The sequence below is a fragment of the Chironomus tepperi genome, unplaced genomic scaffold (assembly GCF_022539635.2).
Source record: "Chironomus tepperi strain 1889 unplaced genomic scaffold, CSIRO-AGI_Ctep_v1 contig_337, whole genome shotgun sequence".
Taxonomy (NCBI): Eukaryota; Metazoa; Arthropoda; class Insecta; order Diptera; family Chironomidae; genus Chironomus; species Chironomus tepperi.
Window position 1 is genome coordinate 3,702,171 of NW_027226459.1, and position 18,167 is coordinate 3,720,337.

Consider the following 18,167-nt stretch of genomic DNA (forward strand, 5'->3'; position numbering starts at 1 on the left):
AAAATTTTAATTTAACAATTTTTATTAAAATATGAAAATTGAATTTTTATTAAATTGAAAACAGTTAATTTTTTAAAAATTTAATAAAAGATTATAAATTTTAAATTTTTTTTTAAAAAACAATTTTAATTTGAAAATTCAATTCAAAAAATTTTCAATTCCAATCTCAACATTTTCCCAACCCTGAAGAGGATTTTGTCACTAGTAAGTCTAACTTAGGACACACTTTTATGGAGAAAACTTAACAATTTTAATAAATGTAATAAAAATTTTAAAATAAAATATCCAAAAAAAAAAAAAACCTGAAAAAATATTTTAAATACAACTGTAGTTTGCTTCATAGAAACAGTCCTAAGGCTGGAAACTCCATTGATTAATCTTCACTATATTTAGCAATATTTTAATGTCGTTAAACAAAATTTTTCTTGTGTGATTTAAATGAGAAAGAAATTTTAGTGATAGAAAAGTTCAATTCAGCATAAAAAATTGTAATTTTAAGTTTTCAAAAGTCAAATGTCTGAAAAAATCGGGAGAAAAATTATGGAAAATTCCTTTAAAAGTTTTGAATTTTTTAATAGTTTTAGAATTTTTTTGTAGTTTAAAAAGTTGAAAAATCAAGTCCAAAATTCTTAAATATTTAAAAATTATAAAATTTCACTATTTTATATGTCATGAAAAATAGAATTTAATTTTTTAAAAAATAATTTAAGTTTAACATTTTTTTATTTCTGTATTTTTCACATTTATTGGTCATAAATAAAATAATAATAAATAGCAATTTCATGTCGGTATCTCAATGGTGATCCTTTTTAACGTAAACTGAAAGACCTGCCCTAATATACATGGCACCACACCTGATTCATATTCCTTTTTTATCTGATTTAATTTTAGTTTTTAAATACACAAGTTTTGCTCATCATTATTATCATTCTAGCATGAATATTATGAATAAATGTTGAATTGAGAATATTTAATTAATTGAAAAAAATGGAAAAACTAGAAAAGTGGGAAAAGTCATCAAGATTTTTTCTGTATTTTAAAACATGAGAAAAATTATATTTCAAATAAAAAAAAAGGAAATAAAAAAAATTCTTGGCAAAAATCTTAAAAAATCGATTTAAATTGAATTTTTGTTAAATTTAGATCGGCGGTGAATTGGCATCAGTGGTCTGAATGGTAGAGCATTGGCCTTACGTTCCAAAGGTCCTGGGTTCGATCCCAGGTCAAGTCCAACTCTTGAAGCTGCTTTTCTAATTCAGAATTTTAGTTTCAAAGCTCAATTCGTGTGTTTAGTTGCAGTTTTGAGGTCTTTGGTTTAAATATGGCTTGTTACTTGATGCCATCACAAGGATATGCTAATGCCAATGTCCAGTGCTTCCAAGGAATACGGACCCCACTGCTAATTGAAGACTTATGGCATCAACATTGATCTAAAGCTTCAAATTGATCAATTCAGCATTTTTAATCTACAATCTCCTGCAATCTACAATCCATCCCTTTCCAGCCATCACCCATCATGACACATGCACATTCCCACTCAGCACAACAGCTTAATTTCCCTTTTCATTCAATCAAAAAGAAAACAAAAATTTCTTCTTGACTTATTTTGTGTCGTGCTGAAAATTCATTTCTGTCTCAAAGCCATTCCTCCTACGTCAATGTCTCATTTTCTCTCCTTTTCAGCAAGCAAAGCAACTAAAAAGTTTGATGACCTTTGCGTGTGCCCTCAGTTTCTATTTGAGATATTTTATTTGAGTAAAAAGCTGTAAATTGGATTACATTGTTGTGTACGAAAAAAAAGTAATTTTTTTGGATGTTTTGAATAATTTGTTGCACCTGTTGACGGGGGTTGGTGGCTTTGATAGGGAAGGGAAGTTGATGAGGTGAAGGTGATGTCGAATTTGAAGGATTTATTTGAATTTTGGTAGAATATTCAAGAAATTTTTGGTATAAAAGAGAATTTGAGCATAAAAACAGACATAGAAGCTAACCCGAACAGCACAAATAGGCTCATCTAGCTTCAGGACGTCGTTAATCTGACTTGATGCCATATTTGGCTTAAATACGGCATCATGACACAGGAGAATCGGCCTAATACTTGATTAAGATCAACATGTGCTATTTGGACTATCTTCTGATTCACGGTCATGTCCTAAAACTCATACTCAAGCTCTATAGATACAAACTCGAATGGCACCTTCAAAATTGACTCTGAGCAGCCGTCACGTCGTCTTTAAGATGCCTTGTCGTCATTTTGATACTTTTCCGTCAACATGACATTTGGCCGTCAAGGCAACGAACAAGGAAGTCGTTCTGCTCAAGATAAAGTTCATTGCCATCCACATCAAACGACCTAACCAATCTCAAGATAATTAACTTAGCCACCATCATATAAATTTATTATTTTTTCAGCCTAACATTAAACAAACCAAAAAAAGAAAGATTTATACCAGCAAGACTCATTCTAACCACCAAAAAGCAGTAAATTTTCATTTTCAGTCCTTGTCAGTTGAATGAACTTTCGGATGTTACAAGGATATATTAAAGTGCTACACATTAAAGCCGACTTTTTTCTCTTCTCTGTTCTCCGTGTTCAGCCTATTGAGTGGAAATACTTTTCTCCTTTCATCGTTCATCGACCTTTGCATGTCCTTTAACCGTTCTCTCAAATATTTAATTCATATTTTTTTGAGTATGCATCAACATATTAGAATCTTTTTATCTTACATTTGTGTATTAAAAATTGAAAGGAGTATAAAATTCTGAATGGAGGCTTATTGGTAATGGAATTTTATTTTAGGTATGGGAAATTTAAGGGTAAGTGATCTGATAATTGGTTTTGAGTCTGTTTTCATTCTATAGACTTGATATACATGGGTGATGTAAGATTGGCACTGCTATGTAAGTGGTGAAGAAGCACAATATACTGGCAGAGTCTGTGGCAGTAATGAATAAGATTCAGGATGATGTTGAACTTATTAGCAGCAACCTGGAACGAATTTTGATAGAATTATTGGTAGAATTATTGACTAAATGCCATTTAATGGACAAACTTTTTCTAACTTAAACTCAAGTAATGGACAATAAACATGCTTACTCACTTCGTTGTCCGTGCAGATCATCTGTGAACCATGCCTTCCCTCAGCTGCCGACTTAAACTGGCTTAATAGCATTCCCATACTAAAATCCGAGTCGACTTCAAAATTTGGCTTTTCAGGATGTCTTCTGAAACGATGCTACAGCCATCCACAGTCAAACTACAGAAATTTCTCAAACCTTTCCAAATTAAAGATCTTCAAGCCCTTAAAACCTCCTACATTTCCTTCAATTGACTTCTTCTTAAACTACTTTCTTCACATTTTTACAACATACGCATCGGCATCAAAGTTCATTCATCTTACACGAGGAGAGAAAAACATTCAGAAAATAAGAAAGAAAAAGGCAATGAATTTTTAGGCATTTCTCAACTTGAGTACTCAAGGGTAAAGTTTTTCTTCGAATTTAATTTCCCTTTAAAAGTTGATGATGATGATGAAGAAGTGGATGAGGTTGTTGACTTGGTTTTGTGGGGTTTGGGCAAGAATTGAAGGTATGTATTTGTTGCGTTTTGGATAAGGAGGCCTGCAGTTTTTGGCTGTATCATATAGTTTGTCCAAGGTCACAAGTAAGGGTTCGCGATGCTGAGACCGAGACCGAGACTGAGTTTGTAGTCTCAGGCTCCTCGACTACCGGTCAGTCTCAGCCTTGGTCTCGGGAATTTTTCGAGACAATTTTGTCGAGACCGAGACTCTGGGAAACCTTAGTCGCACTCCTGCATTTATGCCTGCAGTTAGTATTGCACTTGATATCGGAAATTGGCAAGTGGAAGCCAGCGATAGAGACAGCTTCAGACGACTCCTGTGGGAGGTCATGGATCACAACTGATCTGTACGACCAGCGAAGTAAATAAGTAAGTATGCCTGCAGTTTTGGATAAATCCTCCTTATTTTAAAGGTTTAAGTTACAAAATTCAATAAAAATTCTCATTTTTGGATGCAAAATCTGAAATCACCCAGACTAAGATTGATTTACAAGCCATTTACACATCAACTCATTTATTATCCCATGACTTTTTATTACATGAGTAGCAACACTCATTAGTATCACATTTTACAGTCAACAATTTATGTCAAATTACCGACAAATAATGAATTAGATGCAATAAAGACTCTTTTTATTCATCTTTCTCACCATCTTTATAATCGTCATTTAAAATTCAATAATATTAAATTTCTTAGCTAATAAATTAAAATTTTAAATCCTTTTCCTATTGTGGTGAAATTTAATCTTAATCATTTACCACGCATATATGTAATTTACACTTTAAGCTGCTTTCTCAATCATCTCACACTTCATTCAATTTGCAAGTTTTTATTGCTGTTCTTTTGCATCGATGAACCTTTTACGTTCATTCATCAATTTTTGTGGTGTTAGCTGGATTTGAAGAGATTAGGAGTGGGTGGATGCGGTGGTTTGGGTCTCAAAATTTGAGATTTTAAATTTAAATCCAGAAAAATTGTTAAAAATTGTCAGTTTTGAGGTTCAAATTTAGAAAAGTTGTTAAAAATTGTCAGTTTTGAGATTCAAATTTTGAAAATTCATAAAAAATTGCTAATTTTAAGATTCAAATTCAGAAAAGTCGTTAGAAATTGCTTGTTTTAAAATTCAAATATCAAAAAAGTCGTTAAATATTGTCATTTGAAAATTCATAATTTAATGGATTTTTTAAGCTAATCTTTAACAGGCTTTCAGTATTTCAATGACTATTTAATACAGTGATTGCCAATCTTTCAATTTTCGTGGCCTATCTTGGTCACTTGTGTGCCCCGACACACAGGTTGCCAACAACTGACTCAACAGTTCACATCAACTTCACTCAATTATAATTCCAGACCTAACAAACTCACCACACCACATTTAACATATCCACATGCACTTCCATTCATTAAACCTAATTTCATTTGTCACACAACTTGCAGACTTGTGTCTTGCCTGTATAAATTAAGCAAATAAATATATATCGTTGCATGACACACATGAGACCAATGAACAACCAGAATGGACAGCGGAAAGCTTAAATAATGAATTGAATATCAAATTCCTACGCGCCCAATTGCCATTGTTCATAACAAGAAATCTTATTCTTATTTTATTTAAATTTAAAACTTTTTTCTCTCGTTTTTTTGATTTGTTGAAATGACATTTTTGTGCCATAAATCATGCACTTTATAATATTAAAAAAGAGAATTTCACATGCATAATATAAAGTAGATTTTAATGGAAATTGTAAGCTGTAAGTAATGGAATTATTCTACTTAAATTACATTTCCATTTTTCTTCGTGCATTTTTGTATGAAAGACGATGAAATCAAATATAAATCAAGTGACAGTGCTCGCTGTTAAGGGAGTAAAATGTGTTTTTGAACTCTTGTGATGAGAATGGCAGTTGATTTTTAATAAAGGAATAGTTAGCTTGGTGTAACCTGGAATAGGGACGTAGCTGGACATGTTTTGAGGGACGGATTACTTTTTGGGTCGTTTATCGTACTTTTGTCGGGAAAAAGCCTAAAAAATTGAAGAATTATGTCCAAAATGGGTAGTTTTGAGTCAATCAATCGACTCCCATTCCTCCTTCCTCCAAAACAACTTTCCCAACAGCTTTTCAGGCCATAAAGACAACTAACGACATCTGGATGCATACAGTCGTCCTTAAAGCTAGACATCAACCCCAAATAGACAAAACTACGTTAGAACTAGCCGTCAGCTGGATATTAACATGTCACGAACTAGTTTTAACGAATTTTTGTCCATTCGGAACCTGATAAACCTTCTAGCTTTCCACTTGGGCAGATTAATACAAATTCAATTGACTTAGGGCACTCAATGTCATTGGTACTTTTCAATTCGTATACCCAAACCACAATTTATGGACCAAATTACGTATACATCTGATTCACTAAGCAACCTAAATTCATTTTCTAAACCTTCAAACTAAAACACTTTAACACTAACCTTTAAACGACTGTCCACAACTAATTATTACCGTTACATATTACCCAAGAGACACACAAACATCATCAATTATGAATTATAATCATCATTCACACGGAATTACACGTGGAATTTCCAAATAAAAAGAAGTTCATTTATTTGATTAAAGCATTAAACATCATAAAAGCTCTTCCTTTACACGAGCCCTTTATGTGTTGACACAAAATGAATGATGGATGAAGTTAAAGTTTGAAAGATGGAATGACTTATGTACATGGAATATTTGTGGATAAATGGGGTCAGCACGTGTAGGAATTAGGAAGAATTTGAAGGAGTTCTGTAAAAATTTGAAGTTTGATGCATTTCGGGTAACACGAAAGAAGAAGTCTCCGATTTGAAGCATTTAAGGCTTTGTTAAAGCCTTTTCAATGGTCAAAGGAAGACAATTTACAAGATTGCCGGTTCAATGACATTGGAAACATTAGAAACATCAAATTACAAACTTACTAAAATGTGCTGTTCAGGATCATAAGCACAACATGTACACAGGGTTAACAATTCCTAAAATAATCATCCTATCCAACAACATCACATTCACAATAATAAAAAATGTAAAATCAAGTCACAAGATGAGACAAAAATCCATTAAATCTAATGATGAGTGCCTGAGCCCATTAAGAAAGTCGTGACGACACAACTCATTCTTGTACTCGACTATGAAAAGCTTCCCTTTCAGGCAGTTTTGTGTCTAATGGTTAAGACATGGGATGTGTCTTATTATGACTAAGTCTGCAAGGTTATGCAAAAAAATTTACTTTTTTCTGCTTCTTCACATTACTTCCGTTTTTCTTTTTGACAAGACTAAATTGCTTTTTTCCTTCTACTTCTTATTACTTTCATTATGTATTCTTCTTTTGGGGAAATTTAAGAAGAAAAAGAAGAAAAATGTTGAAGATTAAAGGATGAATTTTCGAGAATGGATGTAAGAATGACAATAAGTCGTTGAGGGTTGACTACGACGCACATGTTTATTTGAGCTTATCTCAGAGAACCCAGTTGATTTGGACTTTGGATGGAGAAACTCGACTCAAAACGAAATTTGACTCAACTTAGCGCTCTTATGACGATTTCAGTGGATATTCACACATTTTGAGATGCACTGCCTTAGTTGTATACCAGGCTTTATTAGGAGTACCATGGAATATCATCCAGACAGCTCAAGTCGAGTAATTGATCCGAAAGTCAGCGCCCAGCAATCCCAGCACTATATTTTTGATCGATTCACCGATTTGTCTTACTCGGGTCAGCTGAGTTGAGCAAATGGCACCAAATCTAGGACATTATGGTCCTTAAAGGTACACTGCGTAGTATTGACCAAAAATCCAGCTTCAGACCGCCTTAACTGCGACCTGATGTTGAGTCATGTCGGCTTGAGACCAAATTTCATCGAAACTGGCCCGATGCCTGAGTCATGCTGACCTTAGCCCAGATTATCGTTCATTAACAACCCCTGTGCTTTCCAGCAGCCACCTTCAATGCTTTAGCCGACAAAATTCCTCCACAACCCAATTTCATCCAACAAAAAAAGCTTCACACATTATGTTTAAAATTTCAAAAGCTCATCACAATCCACTCAGAATCTTATCGTTAAAGACCCACCCAAGCATATTCACATTATACAGTACAAGAAGAAGACCTTTAGGCTTAAAAAGTTTCATCATGATGAAAATTTATAAATAGGATGTTTCTTACCTTCTTGTCTCTTGTGTGCATTTTGAAATTTTTTTTCATTTTTTCTTACAGCTACTTGCTGCTGCTTGCTTTTTTTGTAATTTTATTATCCTCGTAAGACTTTACATGACACGTAATAATATTTTTTGCTGTGTGAAAGTTTGAGCTTTTTATATTCATTATGTTATGAACTTTAAATGGAAAAAAGTTGAGATGTATGTATGTATTTGAGGAGATGATGGATAAAGTTCAAGGGTGCATGCATTCTTCATACAATTCTGATAATCCAGTTGGAAGTTTTGATTTGAATTTTGTGGCAATAAGATTGATTCTTAACTCTAAGTTAACTCTATGTCGCCCCTATTTTAAGTCAACTTAATGGAGGGTTCACTCAAGACTGCTGACCTAATGACCAAAAAACTGCAATCTAGCACGAACTATAAAGTGCAACCAAAAATTGCAGGTCTGTGCATCTAAATTGTAGAAAAAGCAGGTTTGCTGCTCTTGTCCGAAAACGAATTCAATGTTTTGAATAGCACAAGCTGGTTAATCGTTCCAAAATCTGGCAAGTGAGCGCTGTTGTGTTGCATGACAAGGTATTGCTTGTCGTGACTTAGACACCAAGCCGTCGTGACTTGGACATCAGACGAACATTGCTTTGACACTAGACAAGCGTGACTTCGGCACTAGGTCAGCGTGACTTTACAATCAGACTGACGTGATTTCGGCATCAGGCCGGCGTGACTCGGGTATGGTGCCGGGTTTAAACTTCAAATTTGAAGTTGGATTCACACTAATCTAGGTCGGATAATGAATCGATTGACCGATTAATGCTATTCGGAAATGTTGATAGACGCCAATTGTGAGTTTTGAATCTCATAAACCAAGTCACATTAAATGTTAGGACAGTAAGAATTGCATTCACATCCAAATAATCATTATCTAAGATTAAATTCAATAATTTAGATCAAAAAATCGACTCACAGACCTCGAAGTCAACTTGAATTTTGTATGGAGTCGATGTCGGGTCAAGTCGACTTTTCGATACAAAATCAGAGTCGAATTCGAGTTCTGGTGGCTTATCAGCATAGAATTTCTAAATATCCGACTCGTCTTTCCCTGGAATCGAACCCAACTCATTTGGATACACATTTGCTGCTCTACATACTCTATCAATTCAGCTATAAACTTAAGCCAAACAACAATCATGCATAAAAAGTTAATGTTGTTATAGAAGAACAGAGGCAATAATAAGAACGCCAAAGGGGGTTTGAGGCCAATTATATCAAGTAGAAAACGCTTACGGCGTCTACAAGACGAGCCATACAATATTGATTTTACGCACAAAGGAGGAACAAGAAAAAAGTTTTTATTGTGAATATTTAGGAATTATGTCCTGTTGTGAGGAAAGTCTTAAGACTGAAAATATATTTTTGGATGTAAAAAATAAAATAATTTTGAGTAAAAAATCCAAGGGTCAGACACTCCAGTGGTACAGTACTGTACTTACTGTACTTACTGTACTTTTCATACAAGTACAGTAAGGACAGTAACAGTACAATATTTGACTTTCATACAAGTACAGTAGGTATTGTAAGTATTGTACTGTACTTACTGTACTTTCATATAAGTACAGTAAATATTTTACTGTACTTACTCTTCTCCATACCCAAACTCTTCTTATTTGCTAGTGTATTTCTCGTCTAACTCAACCCATTTGTTGGAATCACCTCACCCTTCCTTCACAATTTCTTCTTTAGTCGACGAGTTTACGCCGTCTACGTCTTGATGTCAGCATTGTATTGTATATCCCTGTCGATGTATGAGTTTTATAGAAAATTATGCTTAGACATATACAAATATGGAAGTGAAAATAAAACCTCGGATAACTGCATGTTTTTGCTTCTTGATTTTATATATGCATAGTCATGGTGTCGCGTGGAAGTGGTCGAAGGTCATTTTTAGCGCAATAGTTTTGAAGGGTTGTTTTTGGCTTTGGTAAAGGATTTTCAATGAAAATTGGGATAAGATATAGGAAATTGGATGGTTTTTGAGTGACTGAGTATCTTGAGTGCCTGAGTGTCTTGAGTACCTGAGAATCTTGAGGGCCAGAGTAGCGGTGAAATGGCATCAGTGAGCTAAATGGTAGAGCGTTTGCTTTAATGCCAAAGGTTCTGTGTTCAATTCCAGTTCATGACTAATTTTCGAAGCTCTTTTTCCATTTTACCGTTCTAGTTATGAAGCTCGGTTCGTGTGTTGTATAATTCCGAATGATGGATCCTGAGTAGGACTCGAACCCACGTTCTAGGATTTCCGGCAACATACTAGCTCTAGGATTTCTGGTAGCGTACAACTGAGCTATCGCGGGTTACTCGACCTTATGACAAAGTGACATATATAAATTATACAAGGACTTATGGTATTGGCAATTGGCAGAAGGTAGCCAGCGATAGAACCAGCTTTAGGCGTCATCTGAGGGAGGCCATTGGTCACAGTTGATCTGTATGGCCATCGAAGTAAGGAAGTAATTAAGTACCTGGACTAATGGAAGTAAATGTAAATACAGCATTGAATATATGGGTTTCGGAAGAAAAAGCCAGCAGAAGAGACAAATTTAGACACAGTCAAGTATCGAAATTGACTTTCAAGACCAGCAAAGCAAGCACAATGAGACATTCCAACCAAAAAGCATCCAAAACTAACCAAAATTCTCAATCTTTAAAACACCAGCAATTCCCTTCATGTTCGCATTTCCAAGAATTATGATAATCACAATCTGAATGACAAGAATGAGCGAGACCATGAAGAGGAACACTTAAGAATGAAAAGATAGAGAATTTTAAATCAGATTATGATAATTTTCCTTCCTCGACGAATGAAATGAGAAAGTTATTATCATCTGAACTTTTGAATGACGAAAAGAATGAGAGGAATTTTGCTGTTTTTTTGGATGAAAGGATTGAGACTTAAAAATGATGGAAAAAAAGTTGGATTTTTTGTGTTATTAAAATGAAAAGGATTTAATCTTTCAATTTAAAATTGTCGAAAATTCTTAACAATTTTAAGTTGAATTTTTTGTTTATTATTTTAAATTTTGTGAAGATCATAAGAATGACTTGCGGATAAAATAGAGTAAAATGGAAGTTATAATAAAGTATTGAATGAAAATCCTTGAGAATTCAATAAGTTTTTCCAAAAAGTCAGAAAAATATGGAAGTGAATTTTGAGAATTTTCAGGTTAATCAAGAATTTCCCGAAAAATTCAAAATTTAGAAGTCGTTTTCTCGATTGAAACCAAGCTATATTAAGGACTTCACCTGGATATGTCCTTTAAAACCAGTTGTATAATATCAAGTACGTAATTATACACTTTCATCAGTTGTGTCCAACCTGTTAAAACATTAAGTGTTTCAAAACAGTCAATGACTCTGTTGAGGCTTCGTTAGGAACACAATTACTGACCTCAAACTGCCGACGACTCCATTTAGGAGCCAATAGTTTCGTGATGGAGCCTAGGAGTTTTATCAGAGCCTTTTTCATTTTGTGTCGCACGTAATGTTCCTTTTGGAGGTTCAGTACGTCTGATTGAGATTCTGAAGTGTATGTTCTATCCAGTCGAGCTATTACAGCATGCCTGAGAGTCAAAACGTTCCATATCACAAAACAGATTGTCCACAACTGCTCTTTATATTATTTACTCTTTATAATGTTATGTAACTGATAATAATTATGATCGCAATCTGTAATTAAAACTGTATAATTGATACGTGACTGCTAATCATGAATACTACATGAAAAAGTCAACGCAATGCACATATAAATACATTCTTGCATTACATTATCACATTTATTTACAATTTAAATAAAATTCTTTGTAATTAAAAATCTAATACAGGCTATAGACACTGTAATGTTTGGGATTGTTGTGGATGGAATTAGGTTCCTTAAAGGTGGTGCAACCCAAAGATAAGGTCTTGAAAGCTACAGGAACCAACTGAGGAAGGCCATGGATCACACCTGATCTGTACGGTCAGCGAAATAAGTAAATAAGTGTAGATGGAATTTGTGTAAAAGTAATTTGTGAATTGATGGTTTCAAAATGTTGACATGTACTTATTTCACTGGCCGTACAGATCAATTGTGATCCATGACCCTCTTTGTCGGCTGAAACTGGATCTATCATTGAAATTGACACTTACTACACTTGAAATTGGCTTGATTTGCTTAAATTGGCTGAATGCCACAGTTCAAAGTCATCGAGCTTTCCCGAATAACACAAGTCGACTAATCGATTCAAAATCCGGGACCAGATCGACATGAAATTGCCAAATTATTGGATTTAAATATAAACCGACATCAAGACAAAGTCACGCAAGTCTGGTGTTGTGCTGTCTTTGTGCTTAATTCGATCCAAAATCCAGCAGCTTCCTCTGGCTAGAATCACGATGGTCCTGGTGCCGACTGTTGAATTGATCAAATATACCAATTTCTACTTATTCAGGTCTATTTATGGATATAAATTTGGAATGAATTTTCCTCAAATTCTCAGCATTATTAATGCAACGTTGCACAGCCTTGCTTCATATTTGATAAATAAAATTTCATGCTGCACTTTTTACATTCACTTGAACTTTAACGTTGAAAATAAAAGTCGACAGCTTTTTATGAATTTTCACAGTACTAACTTGACAGTGAACTTGAACTCAAACAGCAAAAAAATTAATTTTTCAATATTTCCATCATGTCTGATGACTACGGATATTCAGTAATTGTGAAAAAAGAAGCTTCATTTCCCGTTAAGCTGTTCTGGATGTTCATTTTGTGTGTTTTGGTTATTTGTTTTGCATTTTACGTTCTGCAAGACTATAGAAAGTACAACATAGCACCAGATATAACAATGAGCACCGACTACATTAGAAGTGATGTCATTCCATATCCAGCAGTGACTATATGCTCACCATTGCTGATTAAAAATGAGTTTATGAATGTTTCAAAATATTTTCCAAAACAAAAGGATTTAAAAATAAGTCCAACAGATCGAGGATATATGACAGCTTCACTTCATGCCTGTTCTGATAATACTGGAAGTGCCTTTTTGGAGCCAGATATGAATCATGATGATTTTGATCAACGGACACCAGAAATATTAGATGCAACATCCCCAACAATTAAAGAAATGTTTCTTATGTGTAGTATTGAAGGTGCTGATCGCTGCGAACAGCTTTTCATTCGTTCAATGACTGATGATGGATATTGCTTCACATTTAATATGCTTGGATATCATTCAGTCTTCAATCCAAACATAAGTAAATATTTTGACTCTTATAAACGTAAGGACATCCCAAAAGCATGGAATTATGAAGCTAAGCAATTTCATGACGATGAGAACAGCCCAGAACCTCCTTTGTGGACATTACAGGATGGATATTTGACAAATGAAAGTTTAACACAACCATTAAGAGCCAACAGAGCTAAATTGAGTTTATTAACAGTCATAAAAGATGTAGACATTCCAAACTTGTGTGAAGCACGACGGCAAGGCTATAAAGTCATTCTGCACTTACCAAATGAAATTCCAACAATTTTTCATTCTGAGACTTATTTCCAGTTGAAAAATTTAAAGACAATGTCAATATCAGCAGAGGTTATTGAAAAAGATGAAAGTTTAAGGAGATTGACACCTGATCAGCGTGGCTGTTACTTTGAAGATGAACGGCAGTTGAAATTCTTTAAATCATACACGCAGCGGAACTGTGAATATGAATGCATGACCAATTATACATTAAGAACCTGTGGATGTGTAAAGTTCTCCATGCCAAGAGACAAAATGACCGAAATTTGTAGAGACAAGGACATTAAATGTTATACTGTACTTATTACTCATTGGCCTGACATAATTCGAACCAATCCAACTGTGTCAGATGCAGAAAATGCTTACAAATTTCCATGCAATTGCATTCAATCCTGTACACTGATTAATTATAAAGTTATAACTGAACGATCTTTTGAAATGAATCAGCAGAATTCTGGATATTTGATGTATTTAGAGGCAATGATGTCGAATAATGAAGAGTAAGACTAGGGGTACTTGAATGTGGGATCAGTTGGAACCTAACAGGCAAAGAGATCGCATTTAGGTACTACAGTGGTCTTTCTGTACCATTAATGCATACTCTATGTCTGTCAGGGAGAATTGCATTCCTGAATGGATCAGTTGATCAGAGTTGGCAGGACATTGTAGTCCGGATTCCAAAAATCCCAAAAGTCCAGACTTTGTGGAGTCTGACTTCACTTTTTTGGAGTCCTAACTTTGGAAGTCCGGGCTCCACATTAGAGTCCTGTCAACTCTGCATTCATCATAATTTCTAATTAATATCAAGTCTCAAGGGCGTTTGGAGGAGCAGTTTGGAGGTTGGCCCGCCTGGCTACATCCTTGACAAGACCTAATGTCGACTAATGACAGTTTTTACAAAACATTCCGAACTAAATGTCATTAGTCGACCATATATCTTGGTAGGGGCGTAGCTAACTCCCAAACCCTCCTCCTCATTCCAACCCTGAATATGCTCATTAGCTCCTATGTTCAATTAGACATCATATCCAATGTCCTCCCTCGGAATTCCTAAAAATTCTAACATTTTCTTCTAATTTTAGCAAAAACGAGACTCTGTCATACCTCGAGATCAGCTTCAAAGACTTTCAAATCTTACACACGACACATTTTACAGCCTACGAGATCCAAAACTTAATCTCAGACATTGGCGGACTGCTTGGCTTATTTTTGGGATTCTCATTGATATCAATATTTGAAATAATTACAAGAATCATCAATATGGTGAAACAAAAATGGTTTAAGCAAGATGAGGCTAAAGTTGAAGTAAAGGTTGAGCCAAAACATGCACTTGCATTTAGATCATATTTGAGGTCACTACAGCTATCATCAACAAATGCAAGGAAGGTTAATGATATGAATAGGAAGTTGTTTGGTGCATCTTGTGGACATCGATGATTGGTTAGTTAATTGGGTTGTTATATGGCTGGCTGTATGGCTGGGTGTATGGCTGGCTGAATGGCTGGCTGTATGGCTGGCTGTATGGCTGGCTGTATGCCTGAGTTTTATTCTAAAAATTGATTTTTCTAGGAATATCCATTGATTACAGCAGTTTGACTTCCACTTGGAGCCCCCTTTGAACGTAATAAGCCTACAACCCCCCTTAACATATCACTAGAATAATTGAATATTATGCAAATAATAATGCAGCTTTATTCAATTTCTAAGAATTTAATTAAATTAAATAAAATCTCTTCAATTTAATCAAGAGGAACAAAAATAAGGAAGTGAAAAATTCCCCTGAATTTAAGGATGATGACACAAATAATAAAACGGGAAGAAAAAGGATTTAAAATCCTTGACAGCACGCAATATTTAAGAAAATGAAAGGATTTTTTAATCTCAAGTATTTATGCTCTATGGCATTCTTATATTAAATGTGTGAGATTTTCATTTAAAATAAGTAAGGAATTGTAATTCATAAAAGAAATGTTTATAAAAATTATAGCAAGTATGAAAGTGAATGGAGTTTTGTTACTTAAGCGCATTTGAAATAATTAATTGCAATTTATGAAGCAGGTGCTTGTCGGCAGTAGAGTGTTATGGGAGTTTTATGGCGTACAGACTTGACCCTCTGAATAAGCCATTAATATGAGTATCCCATTCAAATAGAACTTTTCACGATTTTAATTCGACGCCAAGCTCGAGTCACGGCAATACGTGTCTGAATTTTCCATCATTTAACCGACTTGTGCTGTTCTGGTAACTCAAATGAACATTCGTAAGCAAATAGGCCAAATGAAATGATAAATCATTAATGGAGTCGTACCTGAGACTTTTTAAGTTTTGTATTTAGGACAGGATGTCTGTGTCGATCAGAAGATCATTCTTTGGATGGTGCACAGATCCTGAATTGCACGAGCGGCTCAATGAGGCAAACCTTAAAGTGGTTAATAATTAGTTGTGATGGTTCCAAATCGGAACTTCCGATAGGGCATCTTTGCGTCTTACCGTTAATACTGCGACGTTGCTCCGAACTAGCAAATACTTTATGTCTGGTCTTAAGCAAATAATAAGAAAATAAAATCCATTGTTATAAGTCACACAGAAATAAGAATAATAAAAAGTTGCTGATTCTTAAAGATCCTCAAAAAATGATATAAGCATACGCAATTTTCATTTGAACATAAGAAATTCAACGACACAAAAGAAAGAAGTATAAATACAAAGATTGTTAAAGATAGAAAACAGAAATGAGGAATGTAAGCTGTAAGCCTATTACATCCCACACTACATCCACATCATTTTCACATATACAAATGCAGATAAAAAATTGGGGCTGAATAGAGAAATGCTTTGTCGTGCTTTTTTTTCATACTAAGGAGTGTTTTTGGTGACATTTTTATCGTCATCGCAACATGAAAGATCTCAGTTTGATATAATCACGGAGATGGAATGAAGGAACGACATGGATGCTGGCATTATGATGTATTTTCATGATGGAATGGAATAAAAATGATAATTTTACTGTCAAATAAACTTTAATGTCTGAGAGGATGAAATGAAGGTTTTGGGTATTTTTTGGGGGGTACTAGGAGGGGGGAGGGTCATGGATATGCCATGGCACACCTAGGTGGTCAGCAACTACTGAAAAAGGACACGGCTAACGGTTTATGGCATTTTTGTGGGTTCCATGACGCTCAATTTGAACATCTCTGTATTATCCATTAATCCACAACATCCTTGACCGATTCCCATTAATATCCACCACCATACCCACCATACCTCCTAAATTCTCATCCATCCATAATTCATTTCAATTAAAATTGTCATCCCATCCTTTAATTCATCAAAAAAAAAAAAAATTTGTAATTAAAACCACATCGACAATGATTTACGGCCTTCATAGTTCCAGTTCAATTGATTTTGTACACAAATTTTTGTCATAAATTGACAGTCTTCCTTTATGTTGTCAGCCACACACAGTAATGATTCATTTTCATGACATTCACATTGTTGTGTAATCATTTGATTATAAAATTTATTGAAATTTCAACAATATAGAAAATGGAGCGGAAATGAAATTAATGATGTGTTACATAATTATGATTTACTTTGAGTTTAAGGATTTGTTGATTTGGAATGTGAGGTCAATGGGGTTGATTATTTGGGGAGTTGAATGGATTGTAGATGGGGTTTGGGGGATTATTGAATTGTTTTAGTGATTTTGGCAATTGATTTGCTTTAAGAATTAGTTAGGAAATTGTAAAATGTCCATGGAAGGCATATAGGCATGCTTGGGAGTTCAAGCTATGACTTGACTGATTTATTATCAATACGGTAGCTAGACGGTGTCCTAATGACTAGGCTATGTGATTCACAACAGTATAAAACCTAAATAAATCAACCCAACACAGCAAAAGACAAGAATAGCCAAAAAACTAAGAAATTTGACAGTCAGGTCAAAGCCAGTAAGGTTTTGAGGAGAGGAAGATTATATACAGCATAATCACATCCAACTGCCAAGCCACATCATCACCCAAACACTCCCAAAGCCCCCAAACTGCCACCACAACTCCAAACCATTCCTTCAACAATTTCAAGCTAAAAAAGGTCATTTATGCTTATAGAGTGATAAAGGAAGAAGAAATAGAGCCTACCATTCAATGCTTTCTTTTTTGCCATTGCCTATTCTCTGCTTCACATCACACAGAGACCAATTTTCATCTTACTTTTTCTCTGTCTATTGCTACATCTTCGTTCTTCCTTCCTTCTGGTATAAATTTGCCATTTTTTTTCTCTCCATTCATTTTCCACATAAACCAGGGATTCACATTTGGTTCTCATTTCCGTCGTCAATTTTTACTCATTCCATTCCTGAATTGTTGGAAAGCAAATAGACAGATGAAAGGCAAAAAGAATGAGGCCAAAAGACTGCGATGGGAGAGTGACACAATGTATGTATGGAATTATATATCCATATACACAACAATGACGACAAAGAACTTGACAGAAGATGTTGATGATGATGACAATGATGCTTATGGGAGAGATATGTGAGATGAGATGGAATTGGGGAGTAATGAGAGATGATTAGGGAGGTGTAGACCAAGTATGGACTTTAAACATGTAAGGATAATCAAGGAATGACCAAAATTCGGACCAAAAATCTGAAATAATTAACATTAATGTCCATAAAGTACTCAAAAATCGAGGAAGTCCACAAATATCAAGCAAGTCCTCATAAAAATTCAAATATCCAGGATACAACAGATCATCCTACAAATTAATTCAAAACAGCCTAAAGACAACATGAAAATGTGTCAAACTACCTCTCCATCCCACCCAATTCCTC

At 34.6% G+C, this 18,167-nt stretch overlaps 1 protein-coding gene across 1 annotated transcript; it reads left to right on the forward strand.

Annotated features, from left to right (window-relative positions):
• The first annotated feature begins 12,658 nt into the window (after nt 1–12,658).
• On the forward strand, nt 12,659–17,872 carry LOC139093784 (pickpocket protein 28-like). The gene is made up of 3 exons (XM_070644611.1): nt 12,659–13,833; nt 14,416–14,719; nt 17,639–17,872. Exons 1-3 carry the CDS (start codon nt 12,659–12,661, stop codon nt 17,870–17,872), a joined length of 1,713 nt encoding a protein of 570 aa, XP_070500712.1.
• Nucleotides 17,873–18,167: the final 295 nt, after the last annotated feature.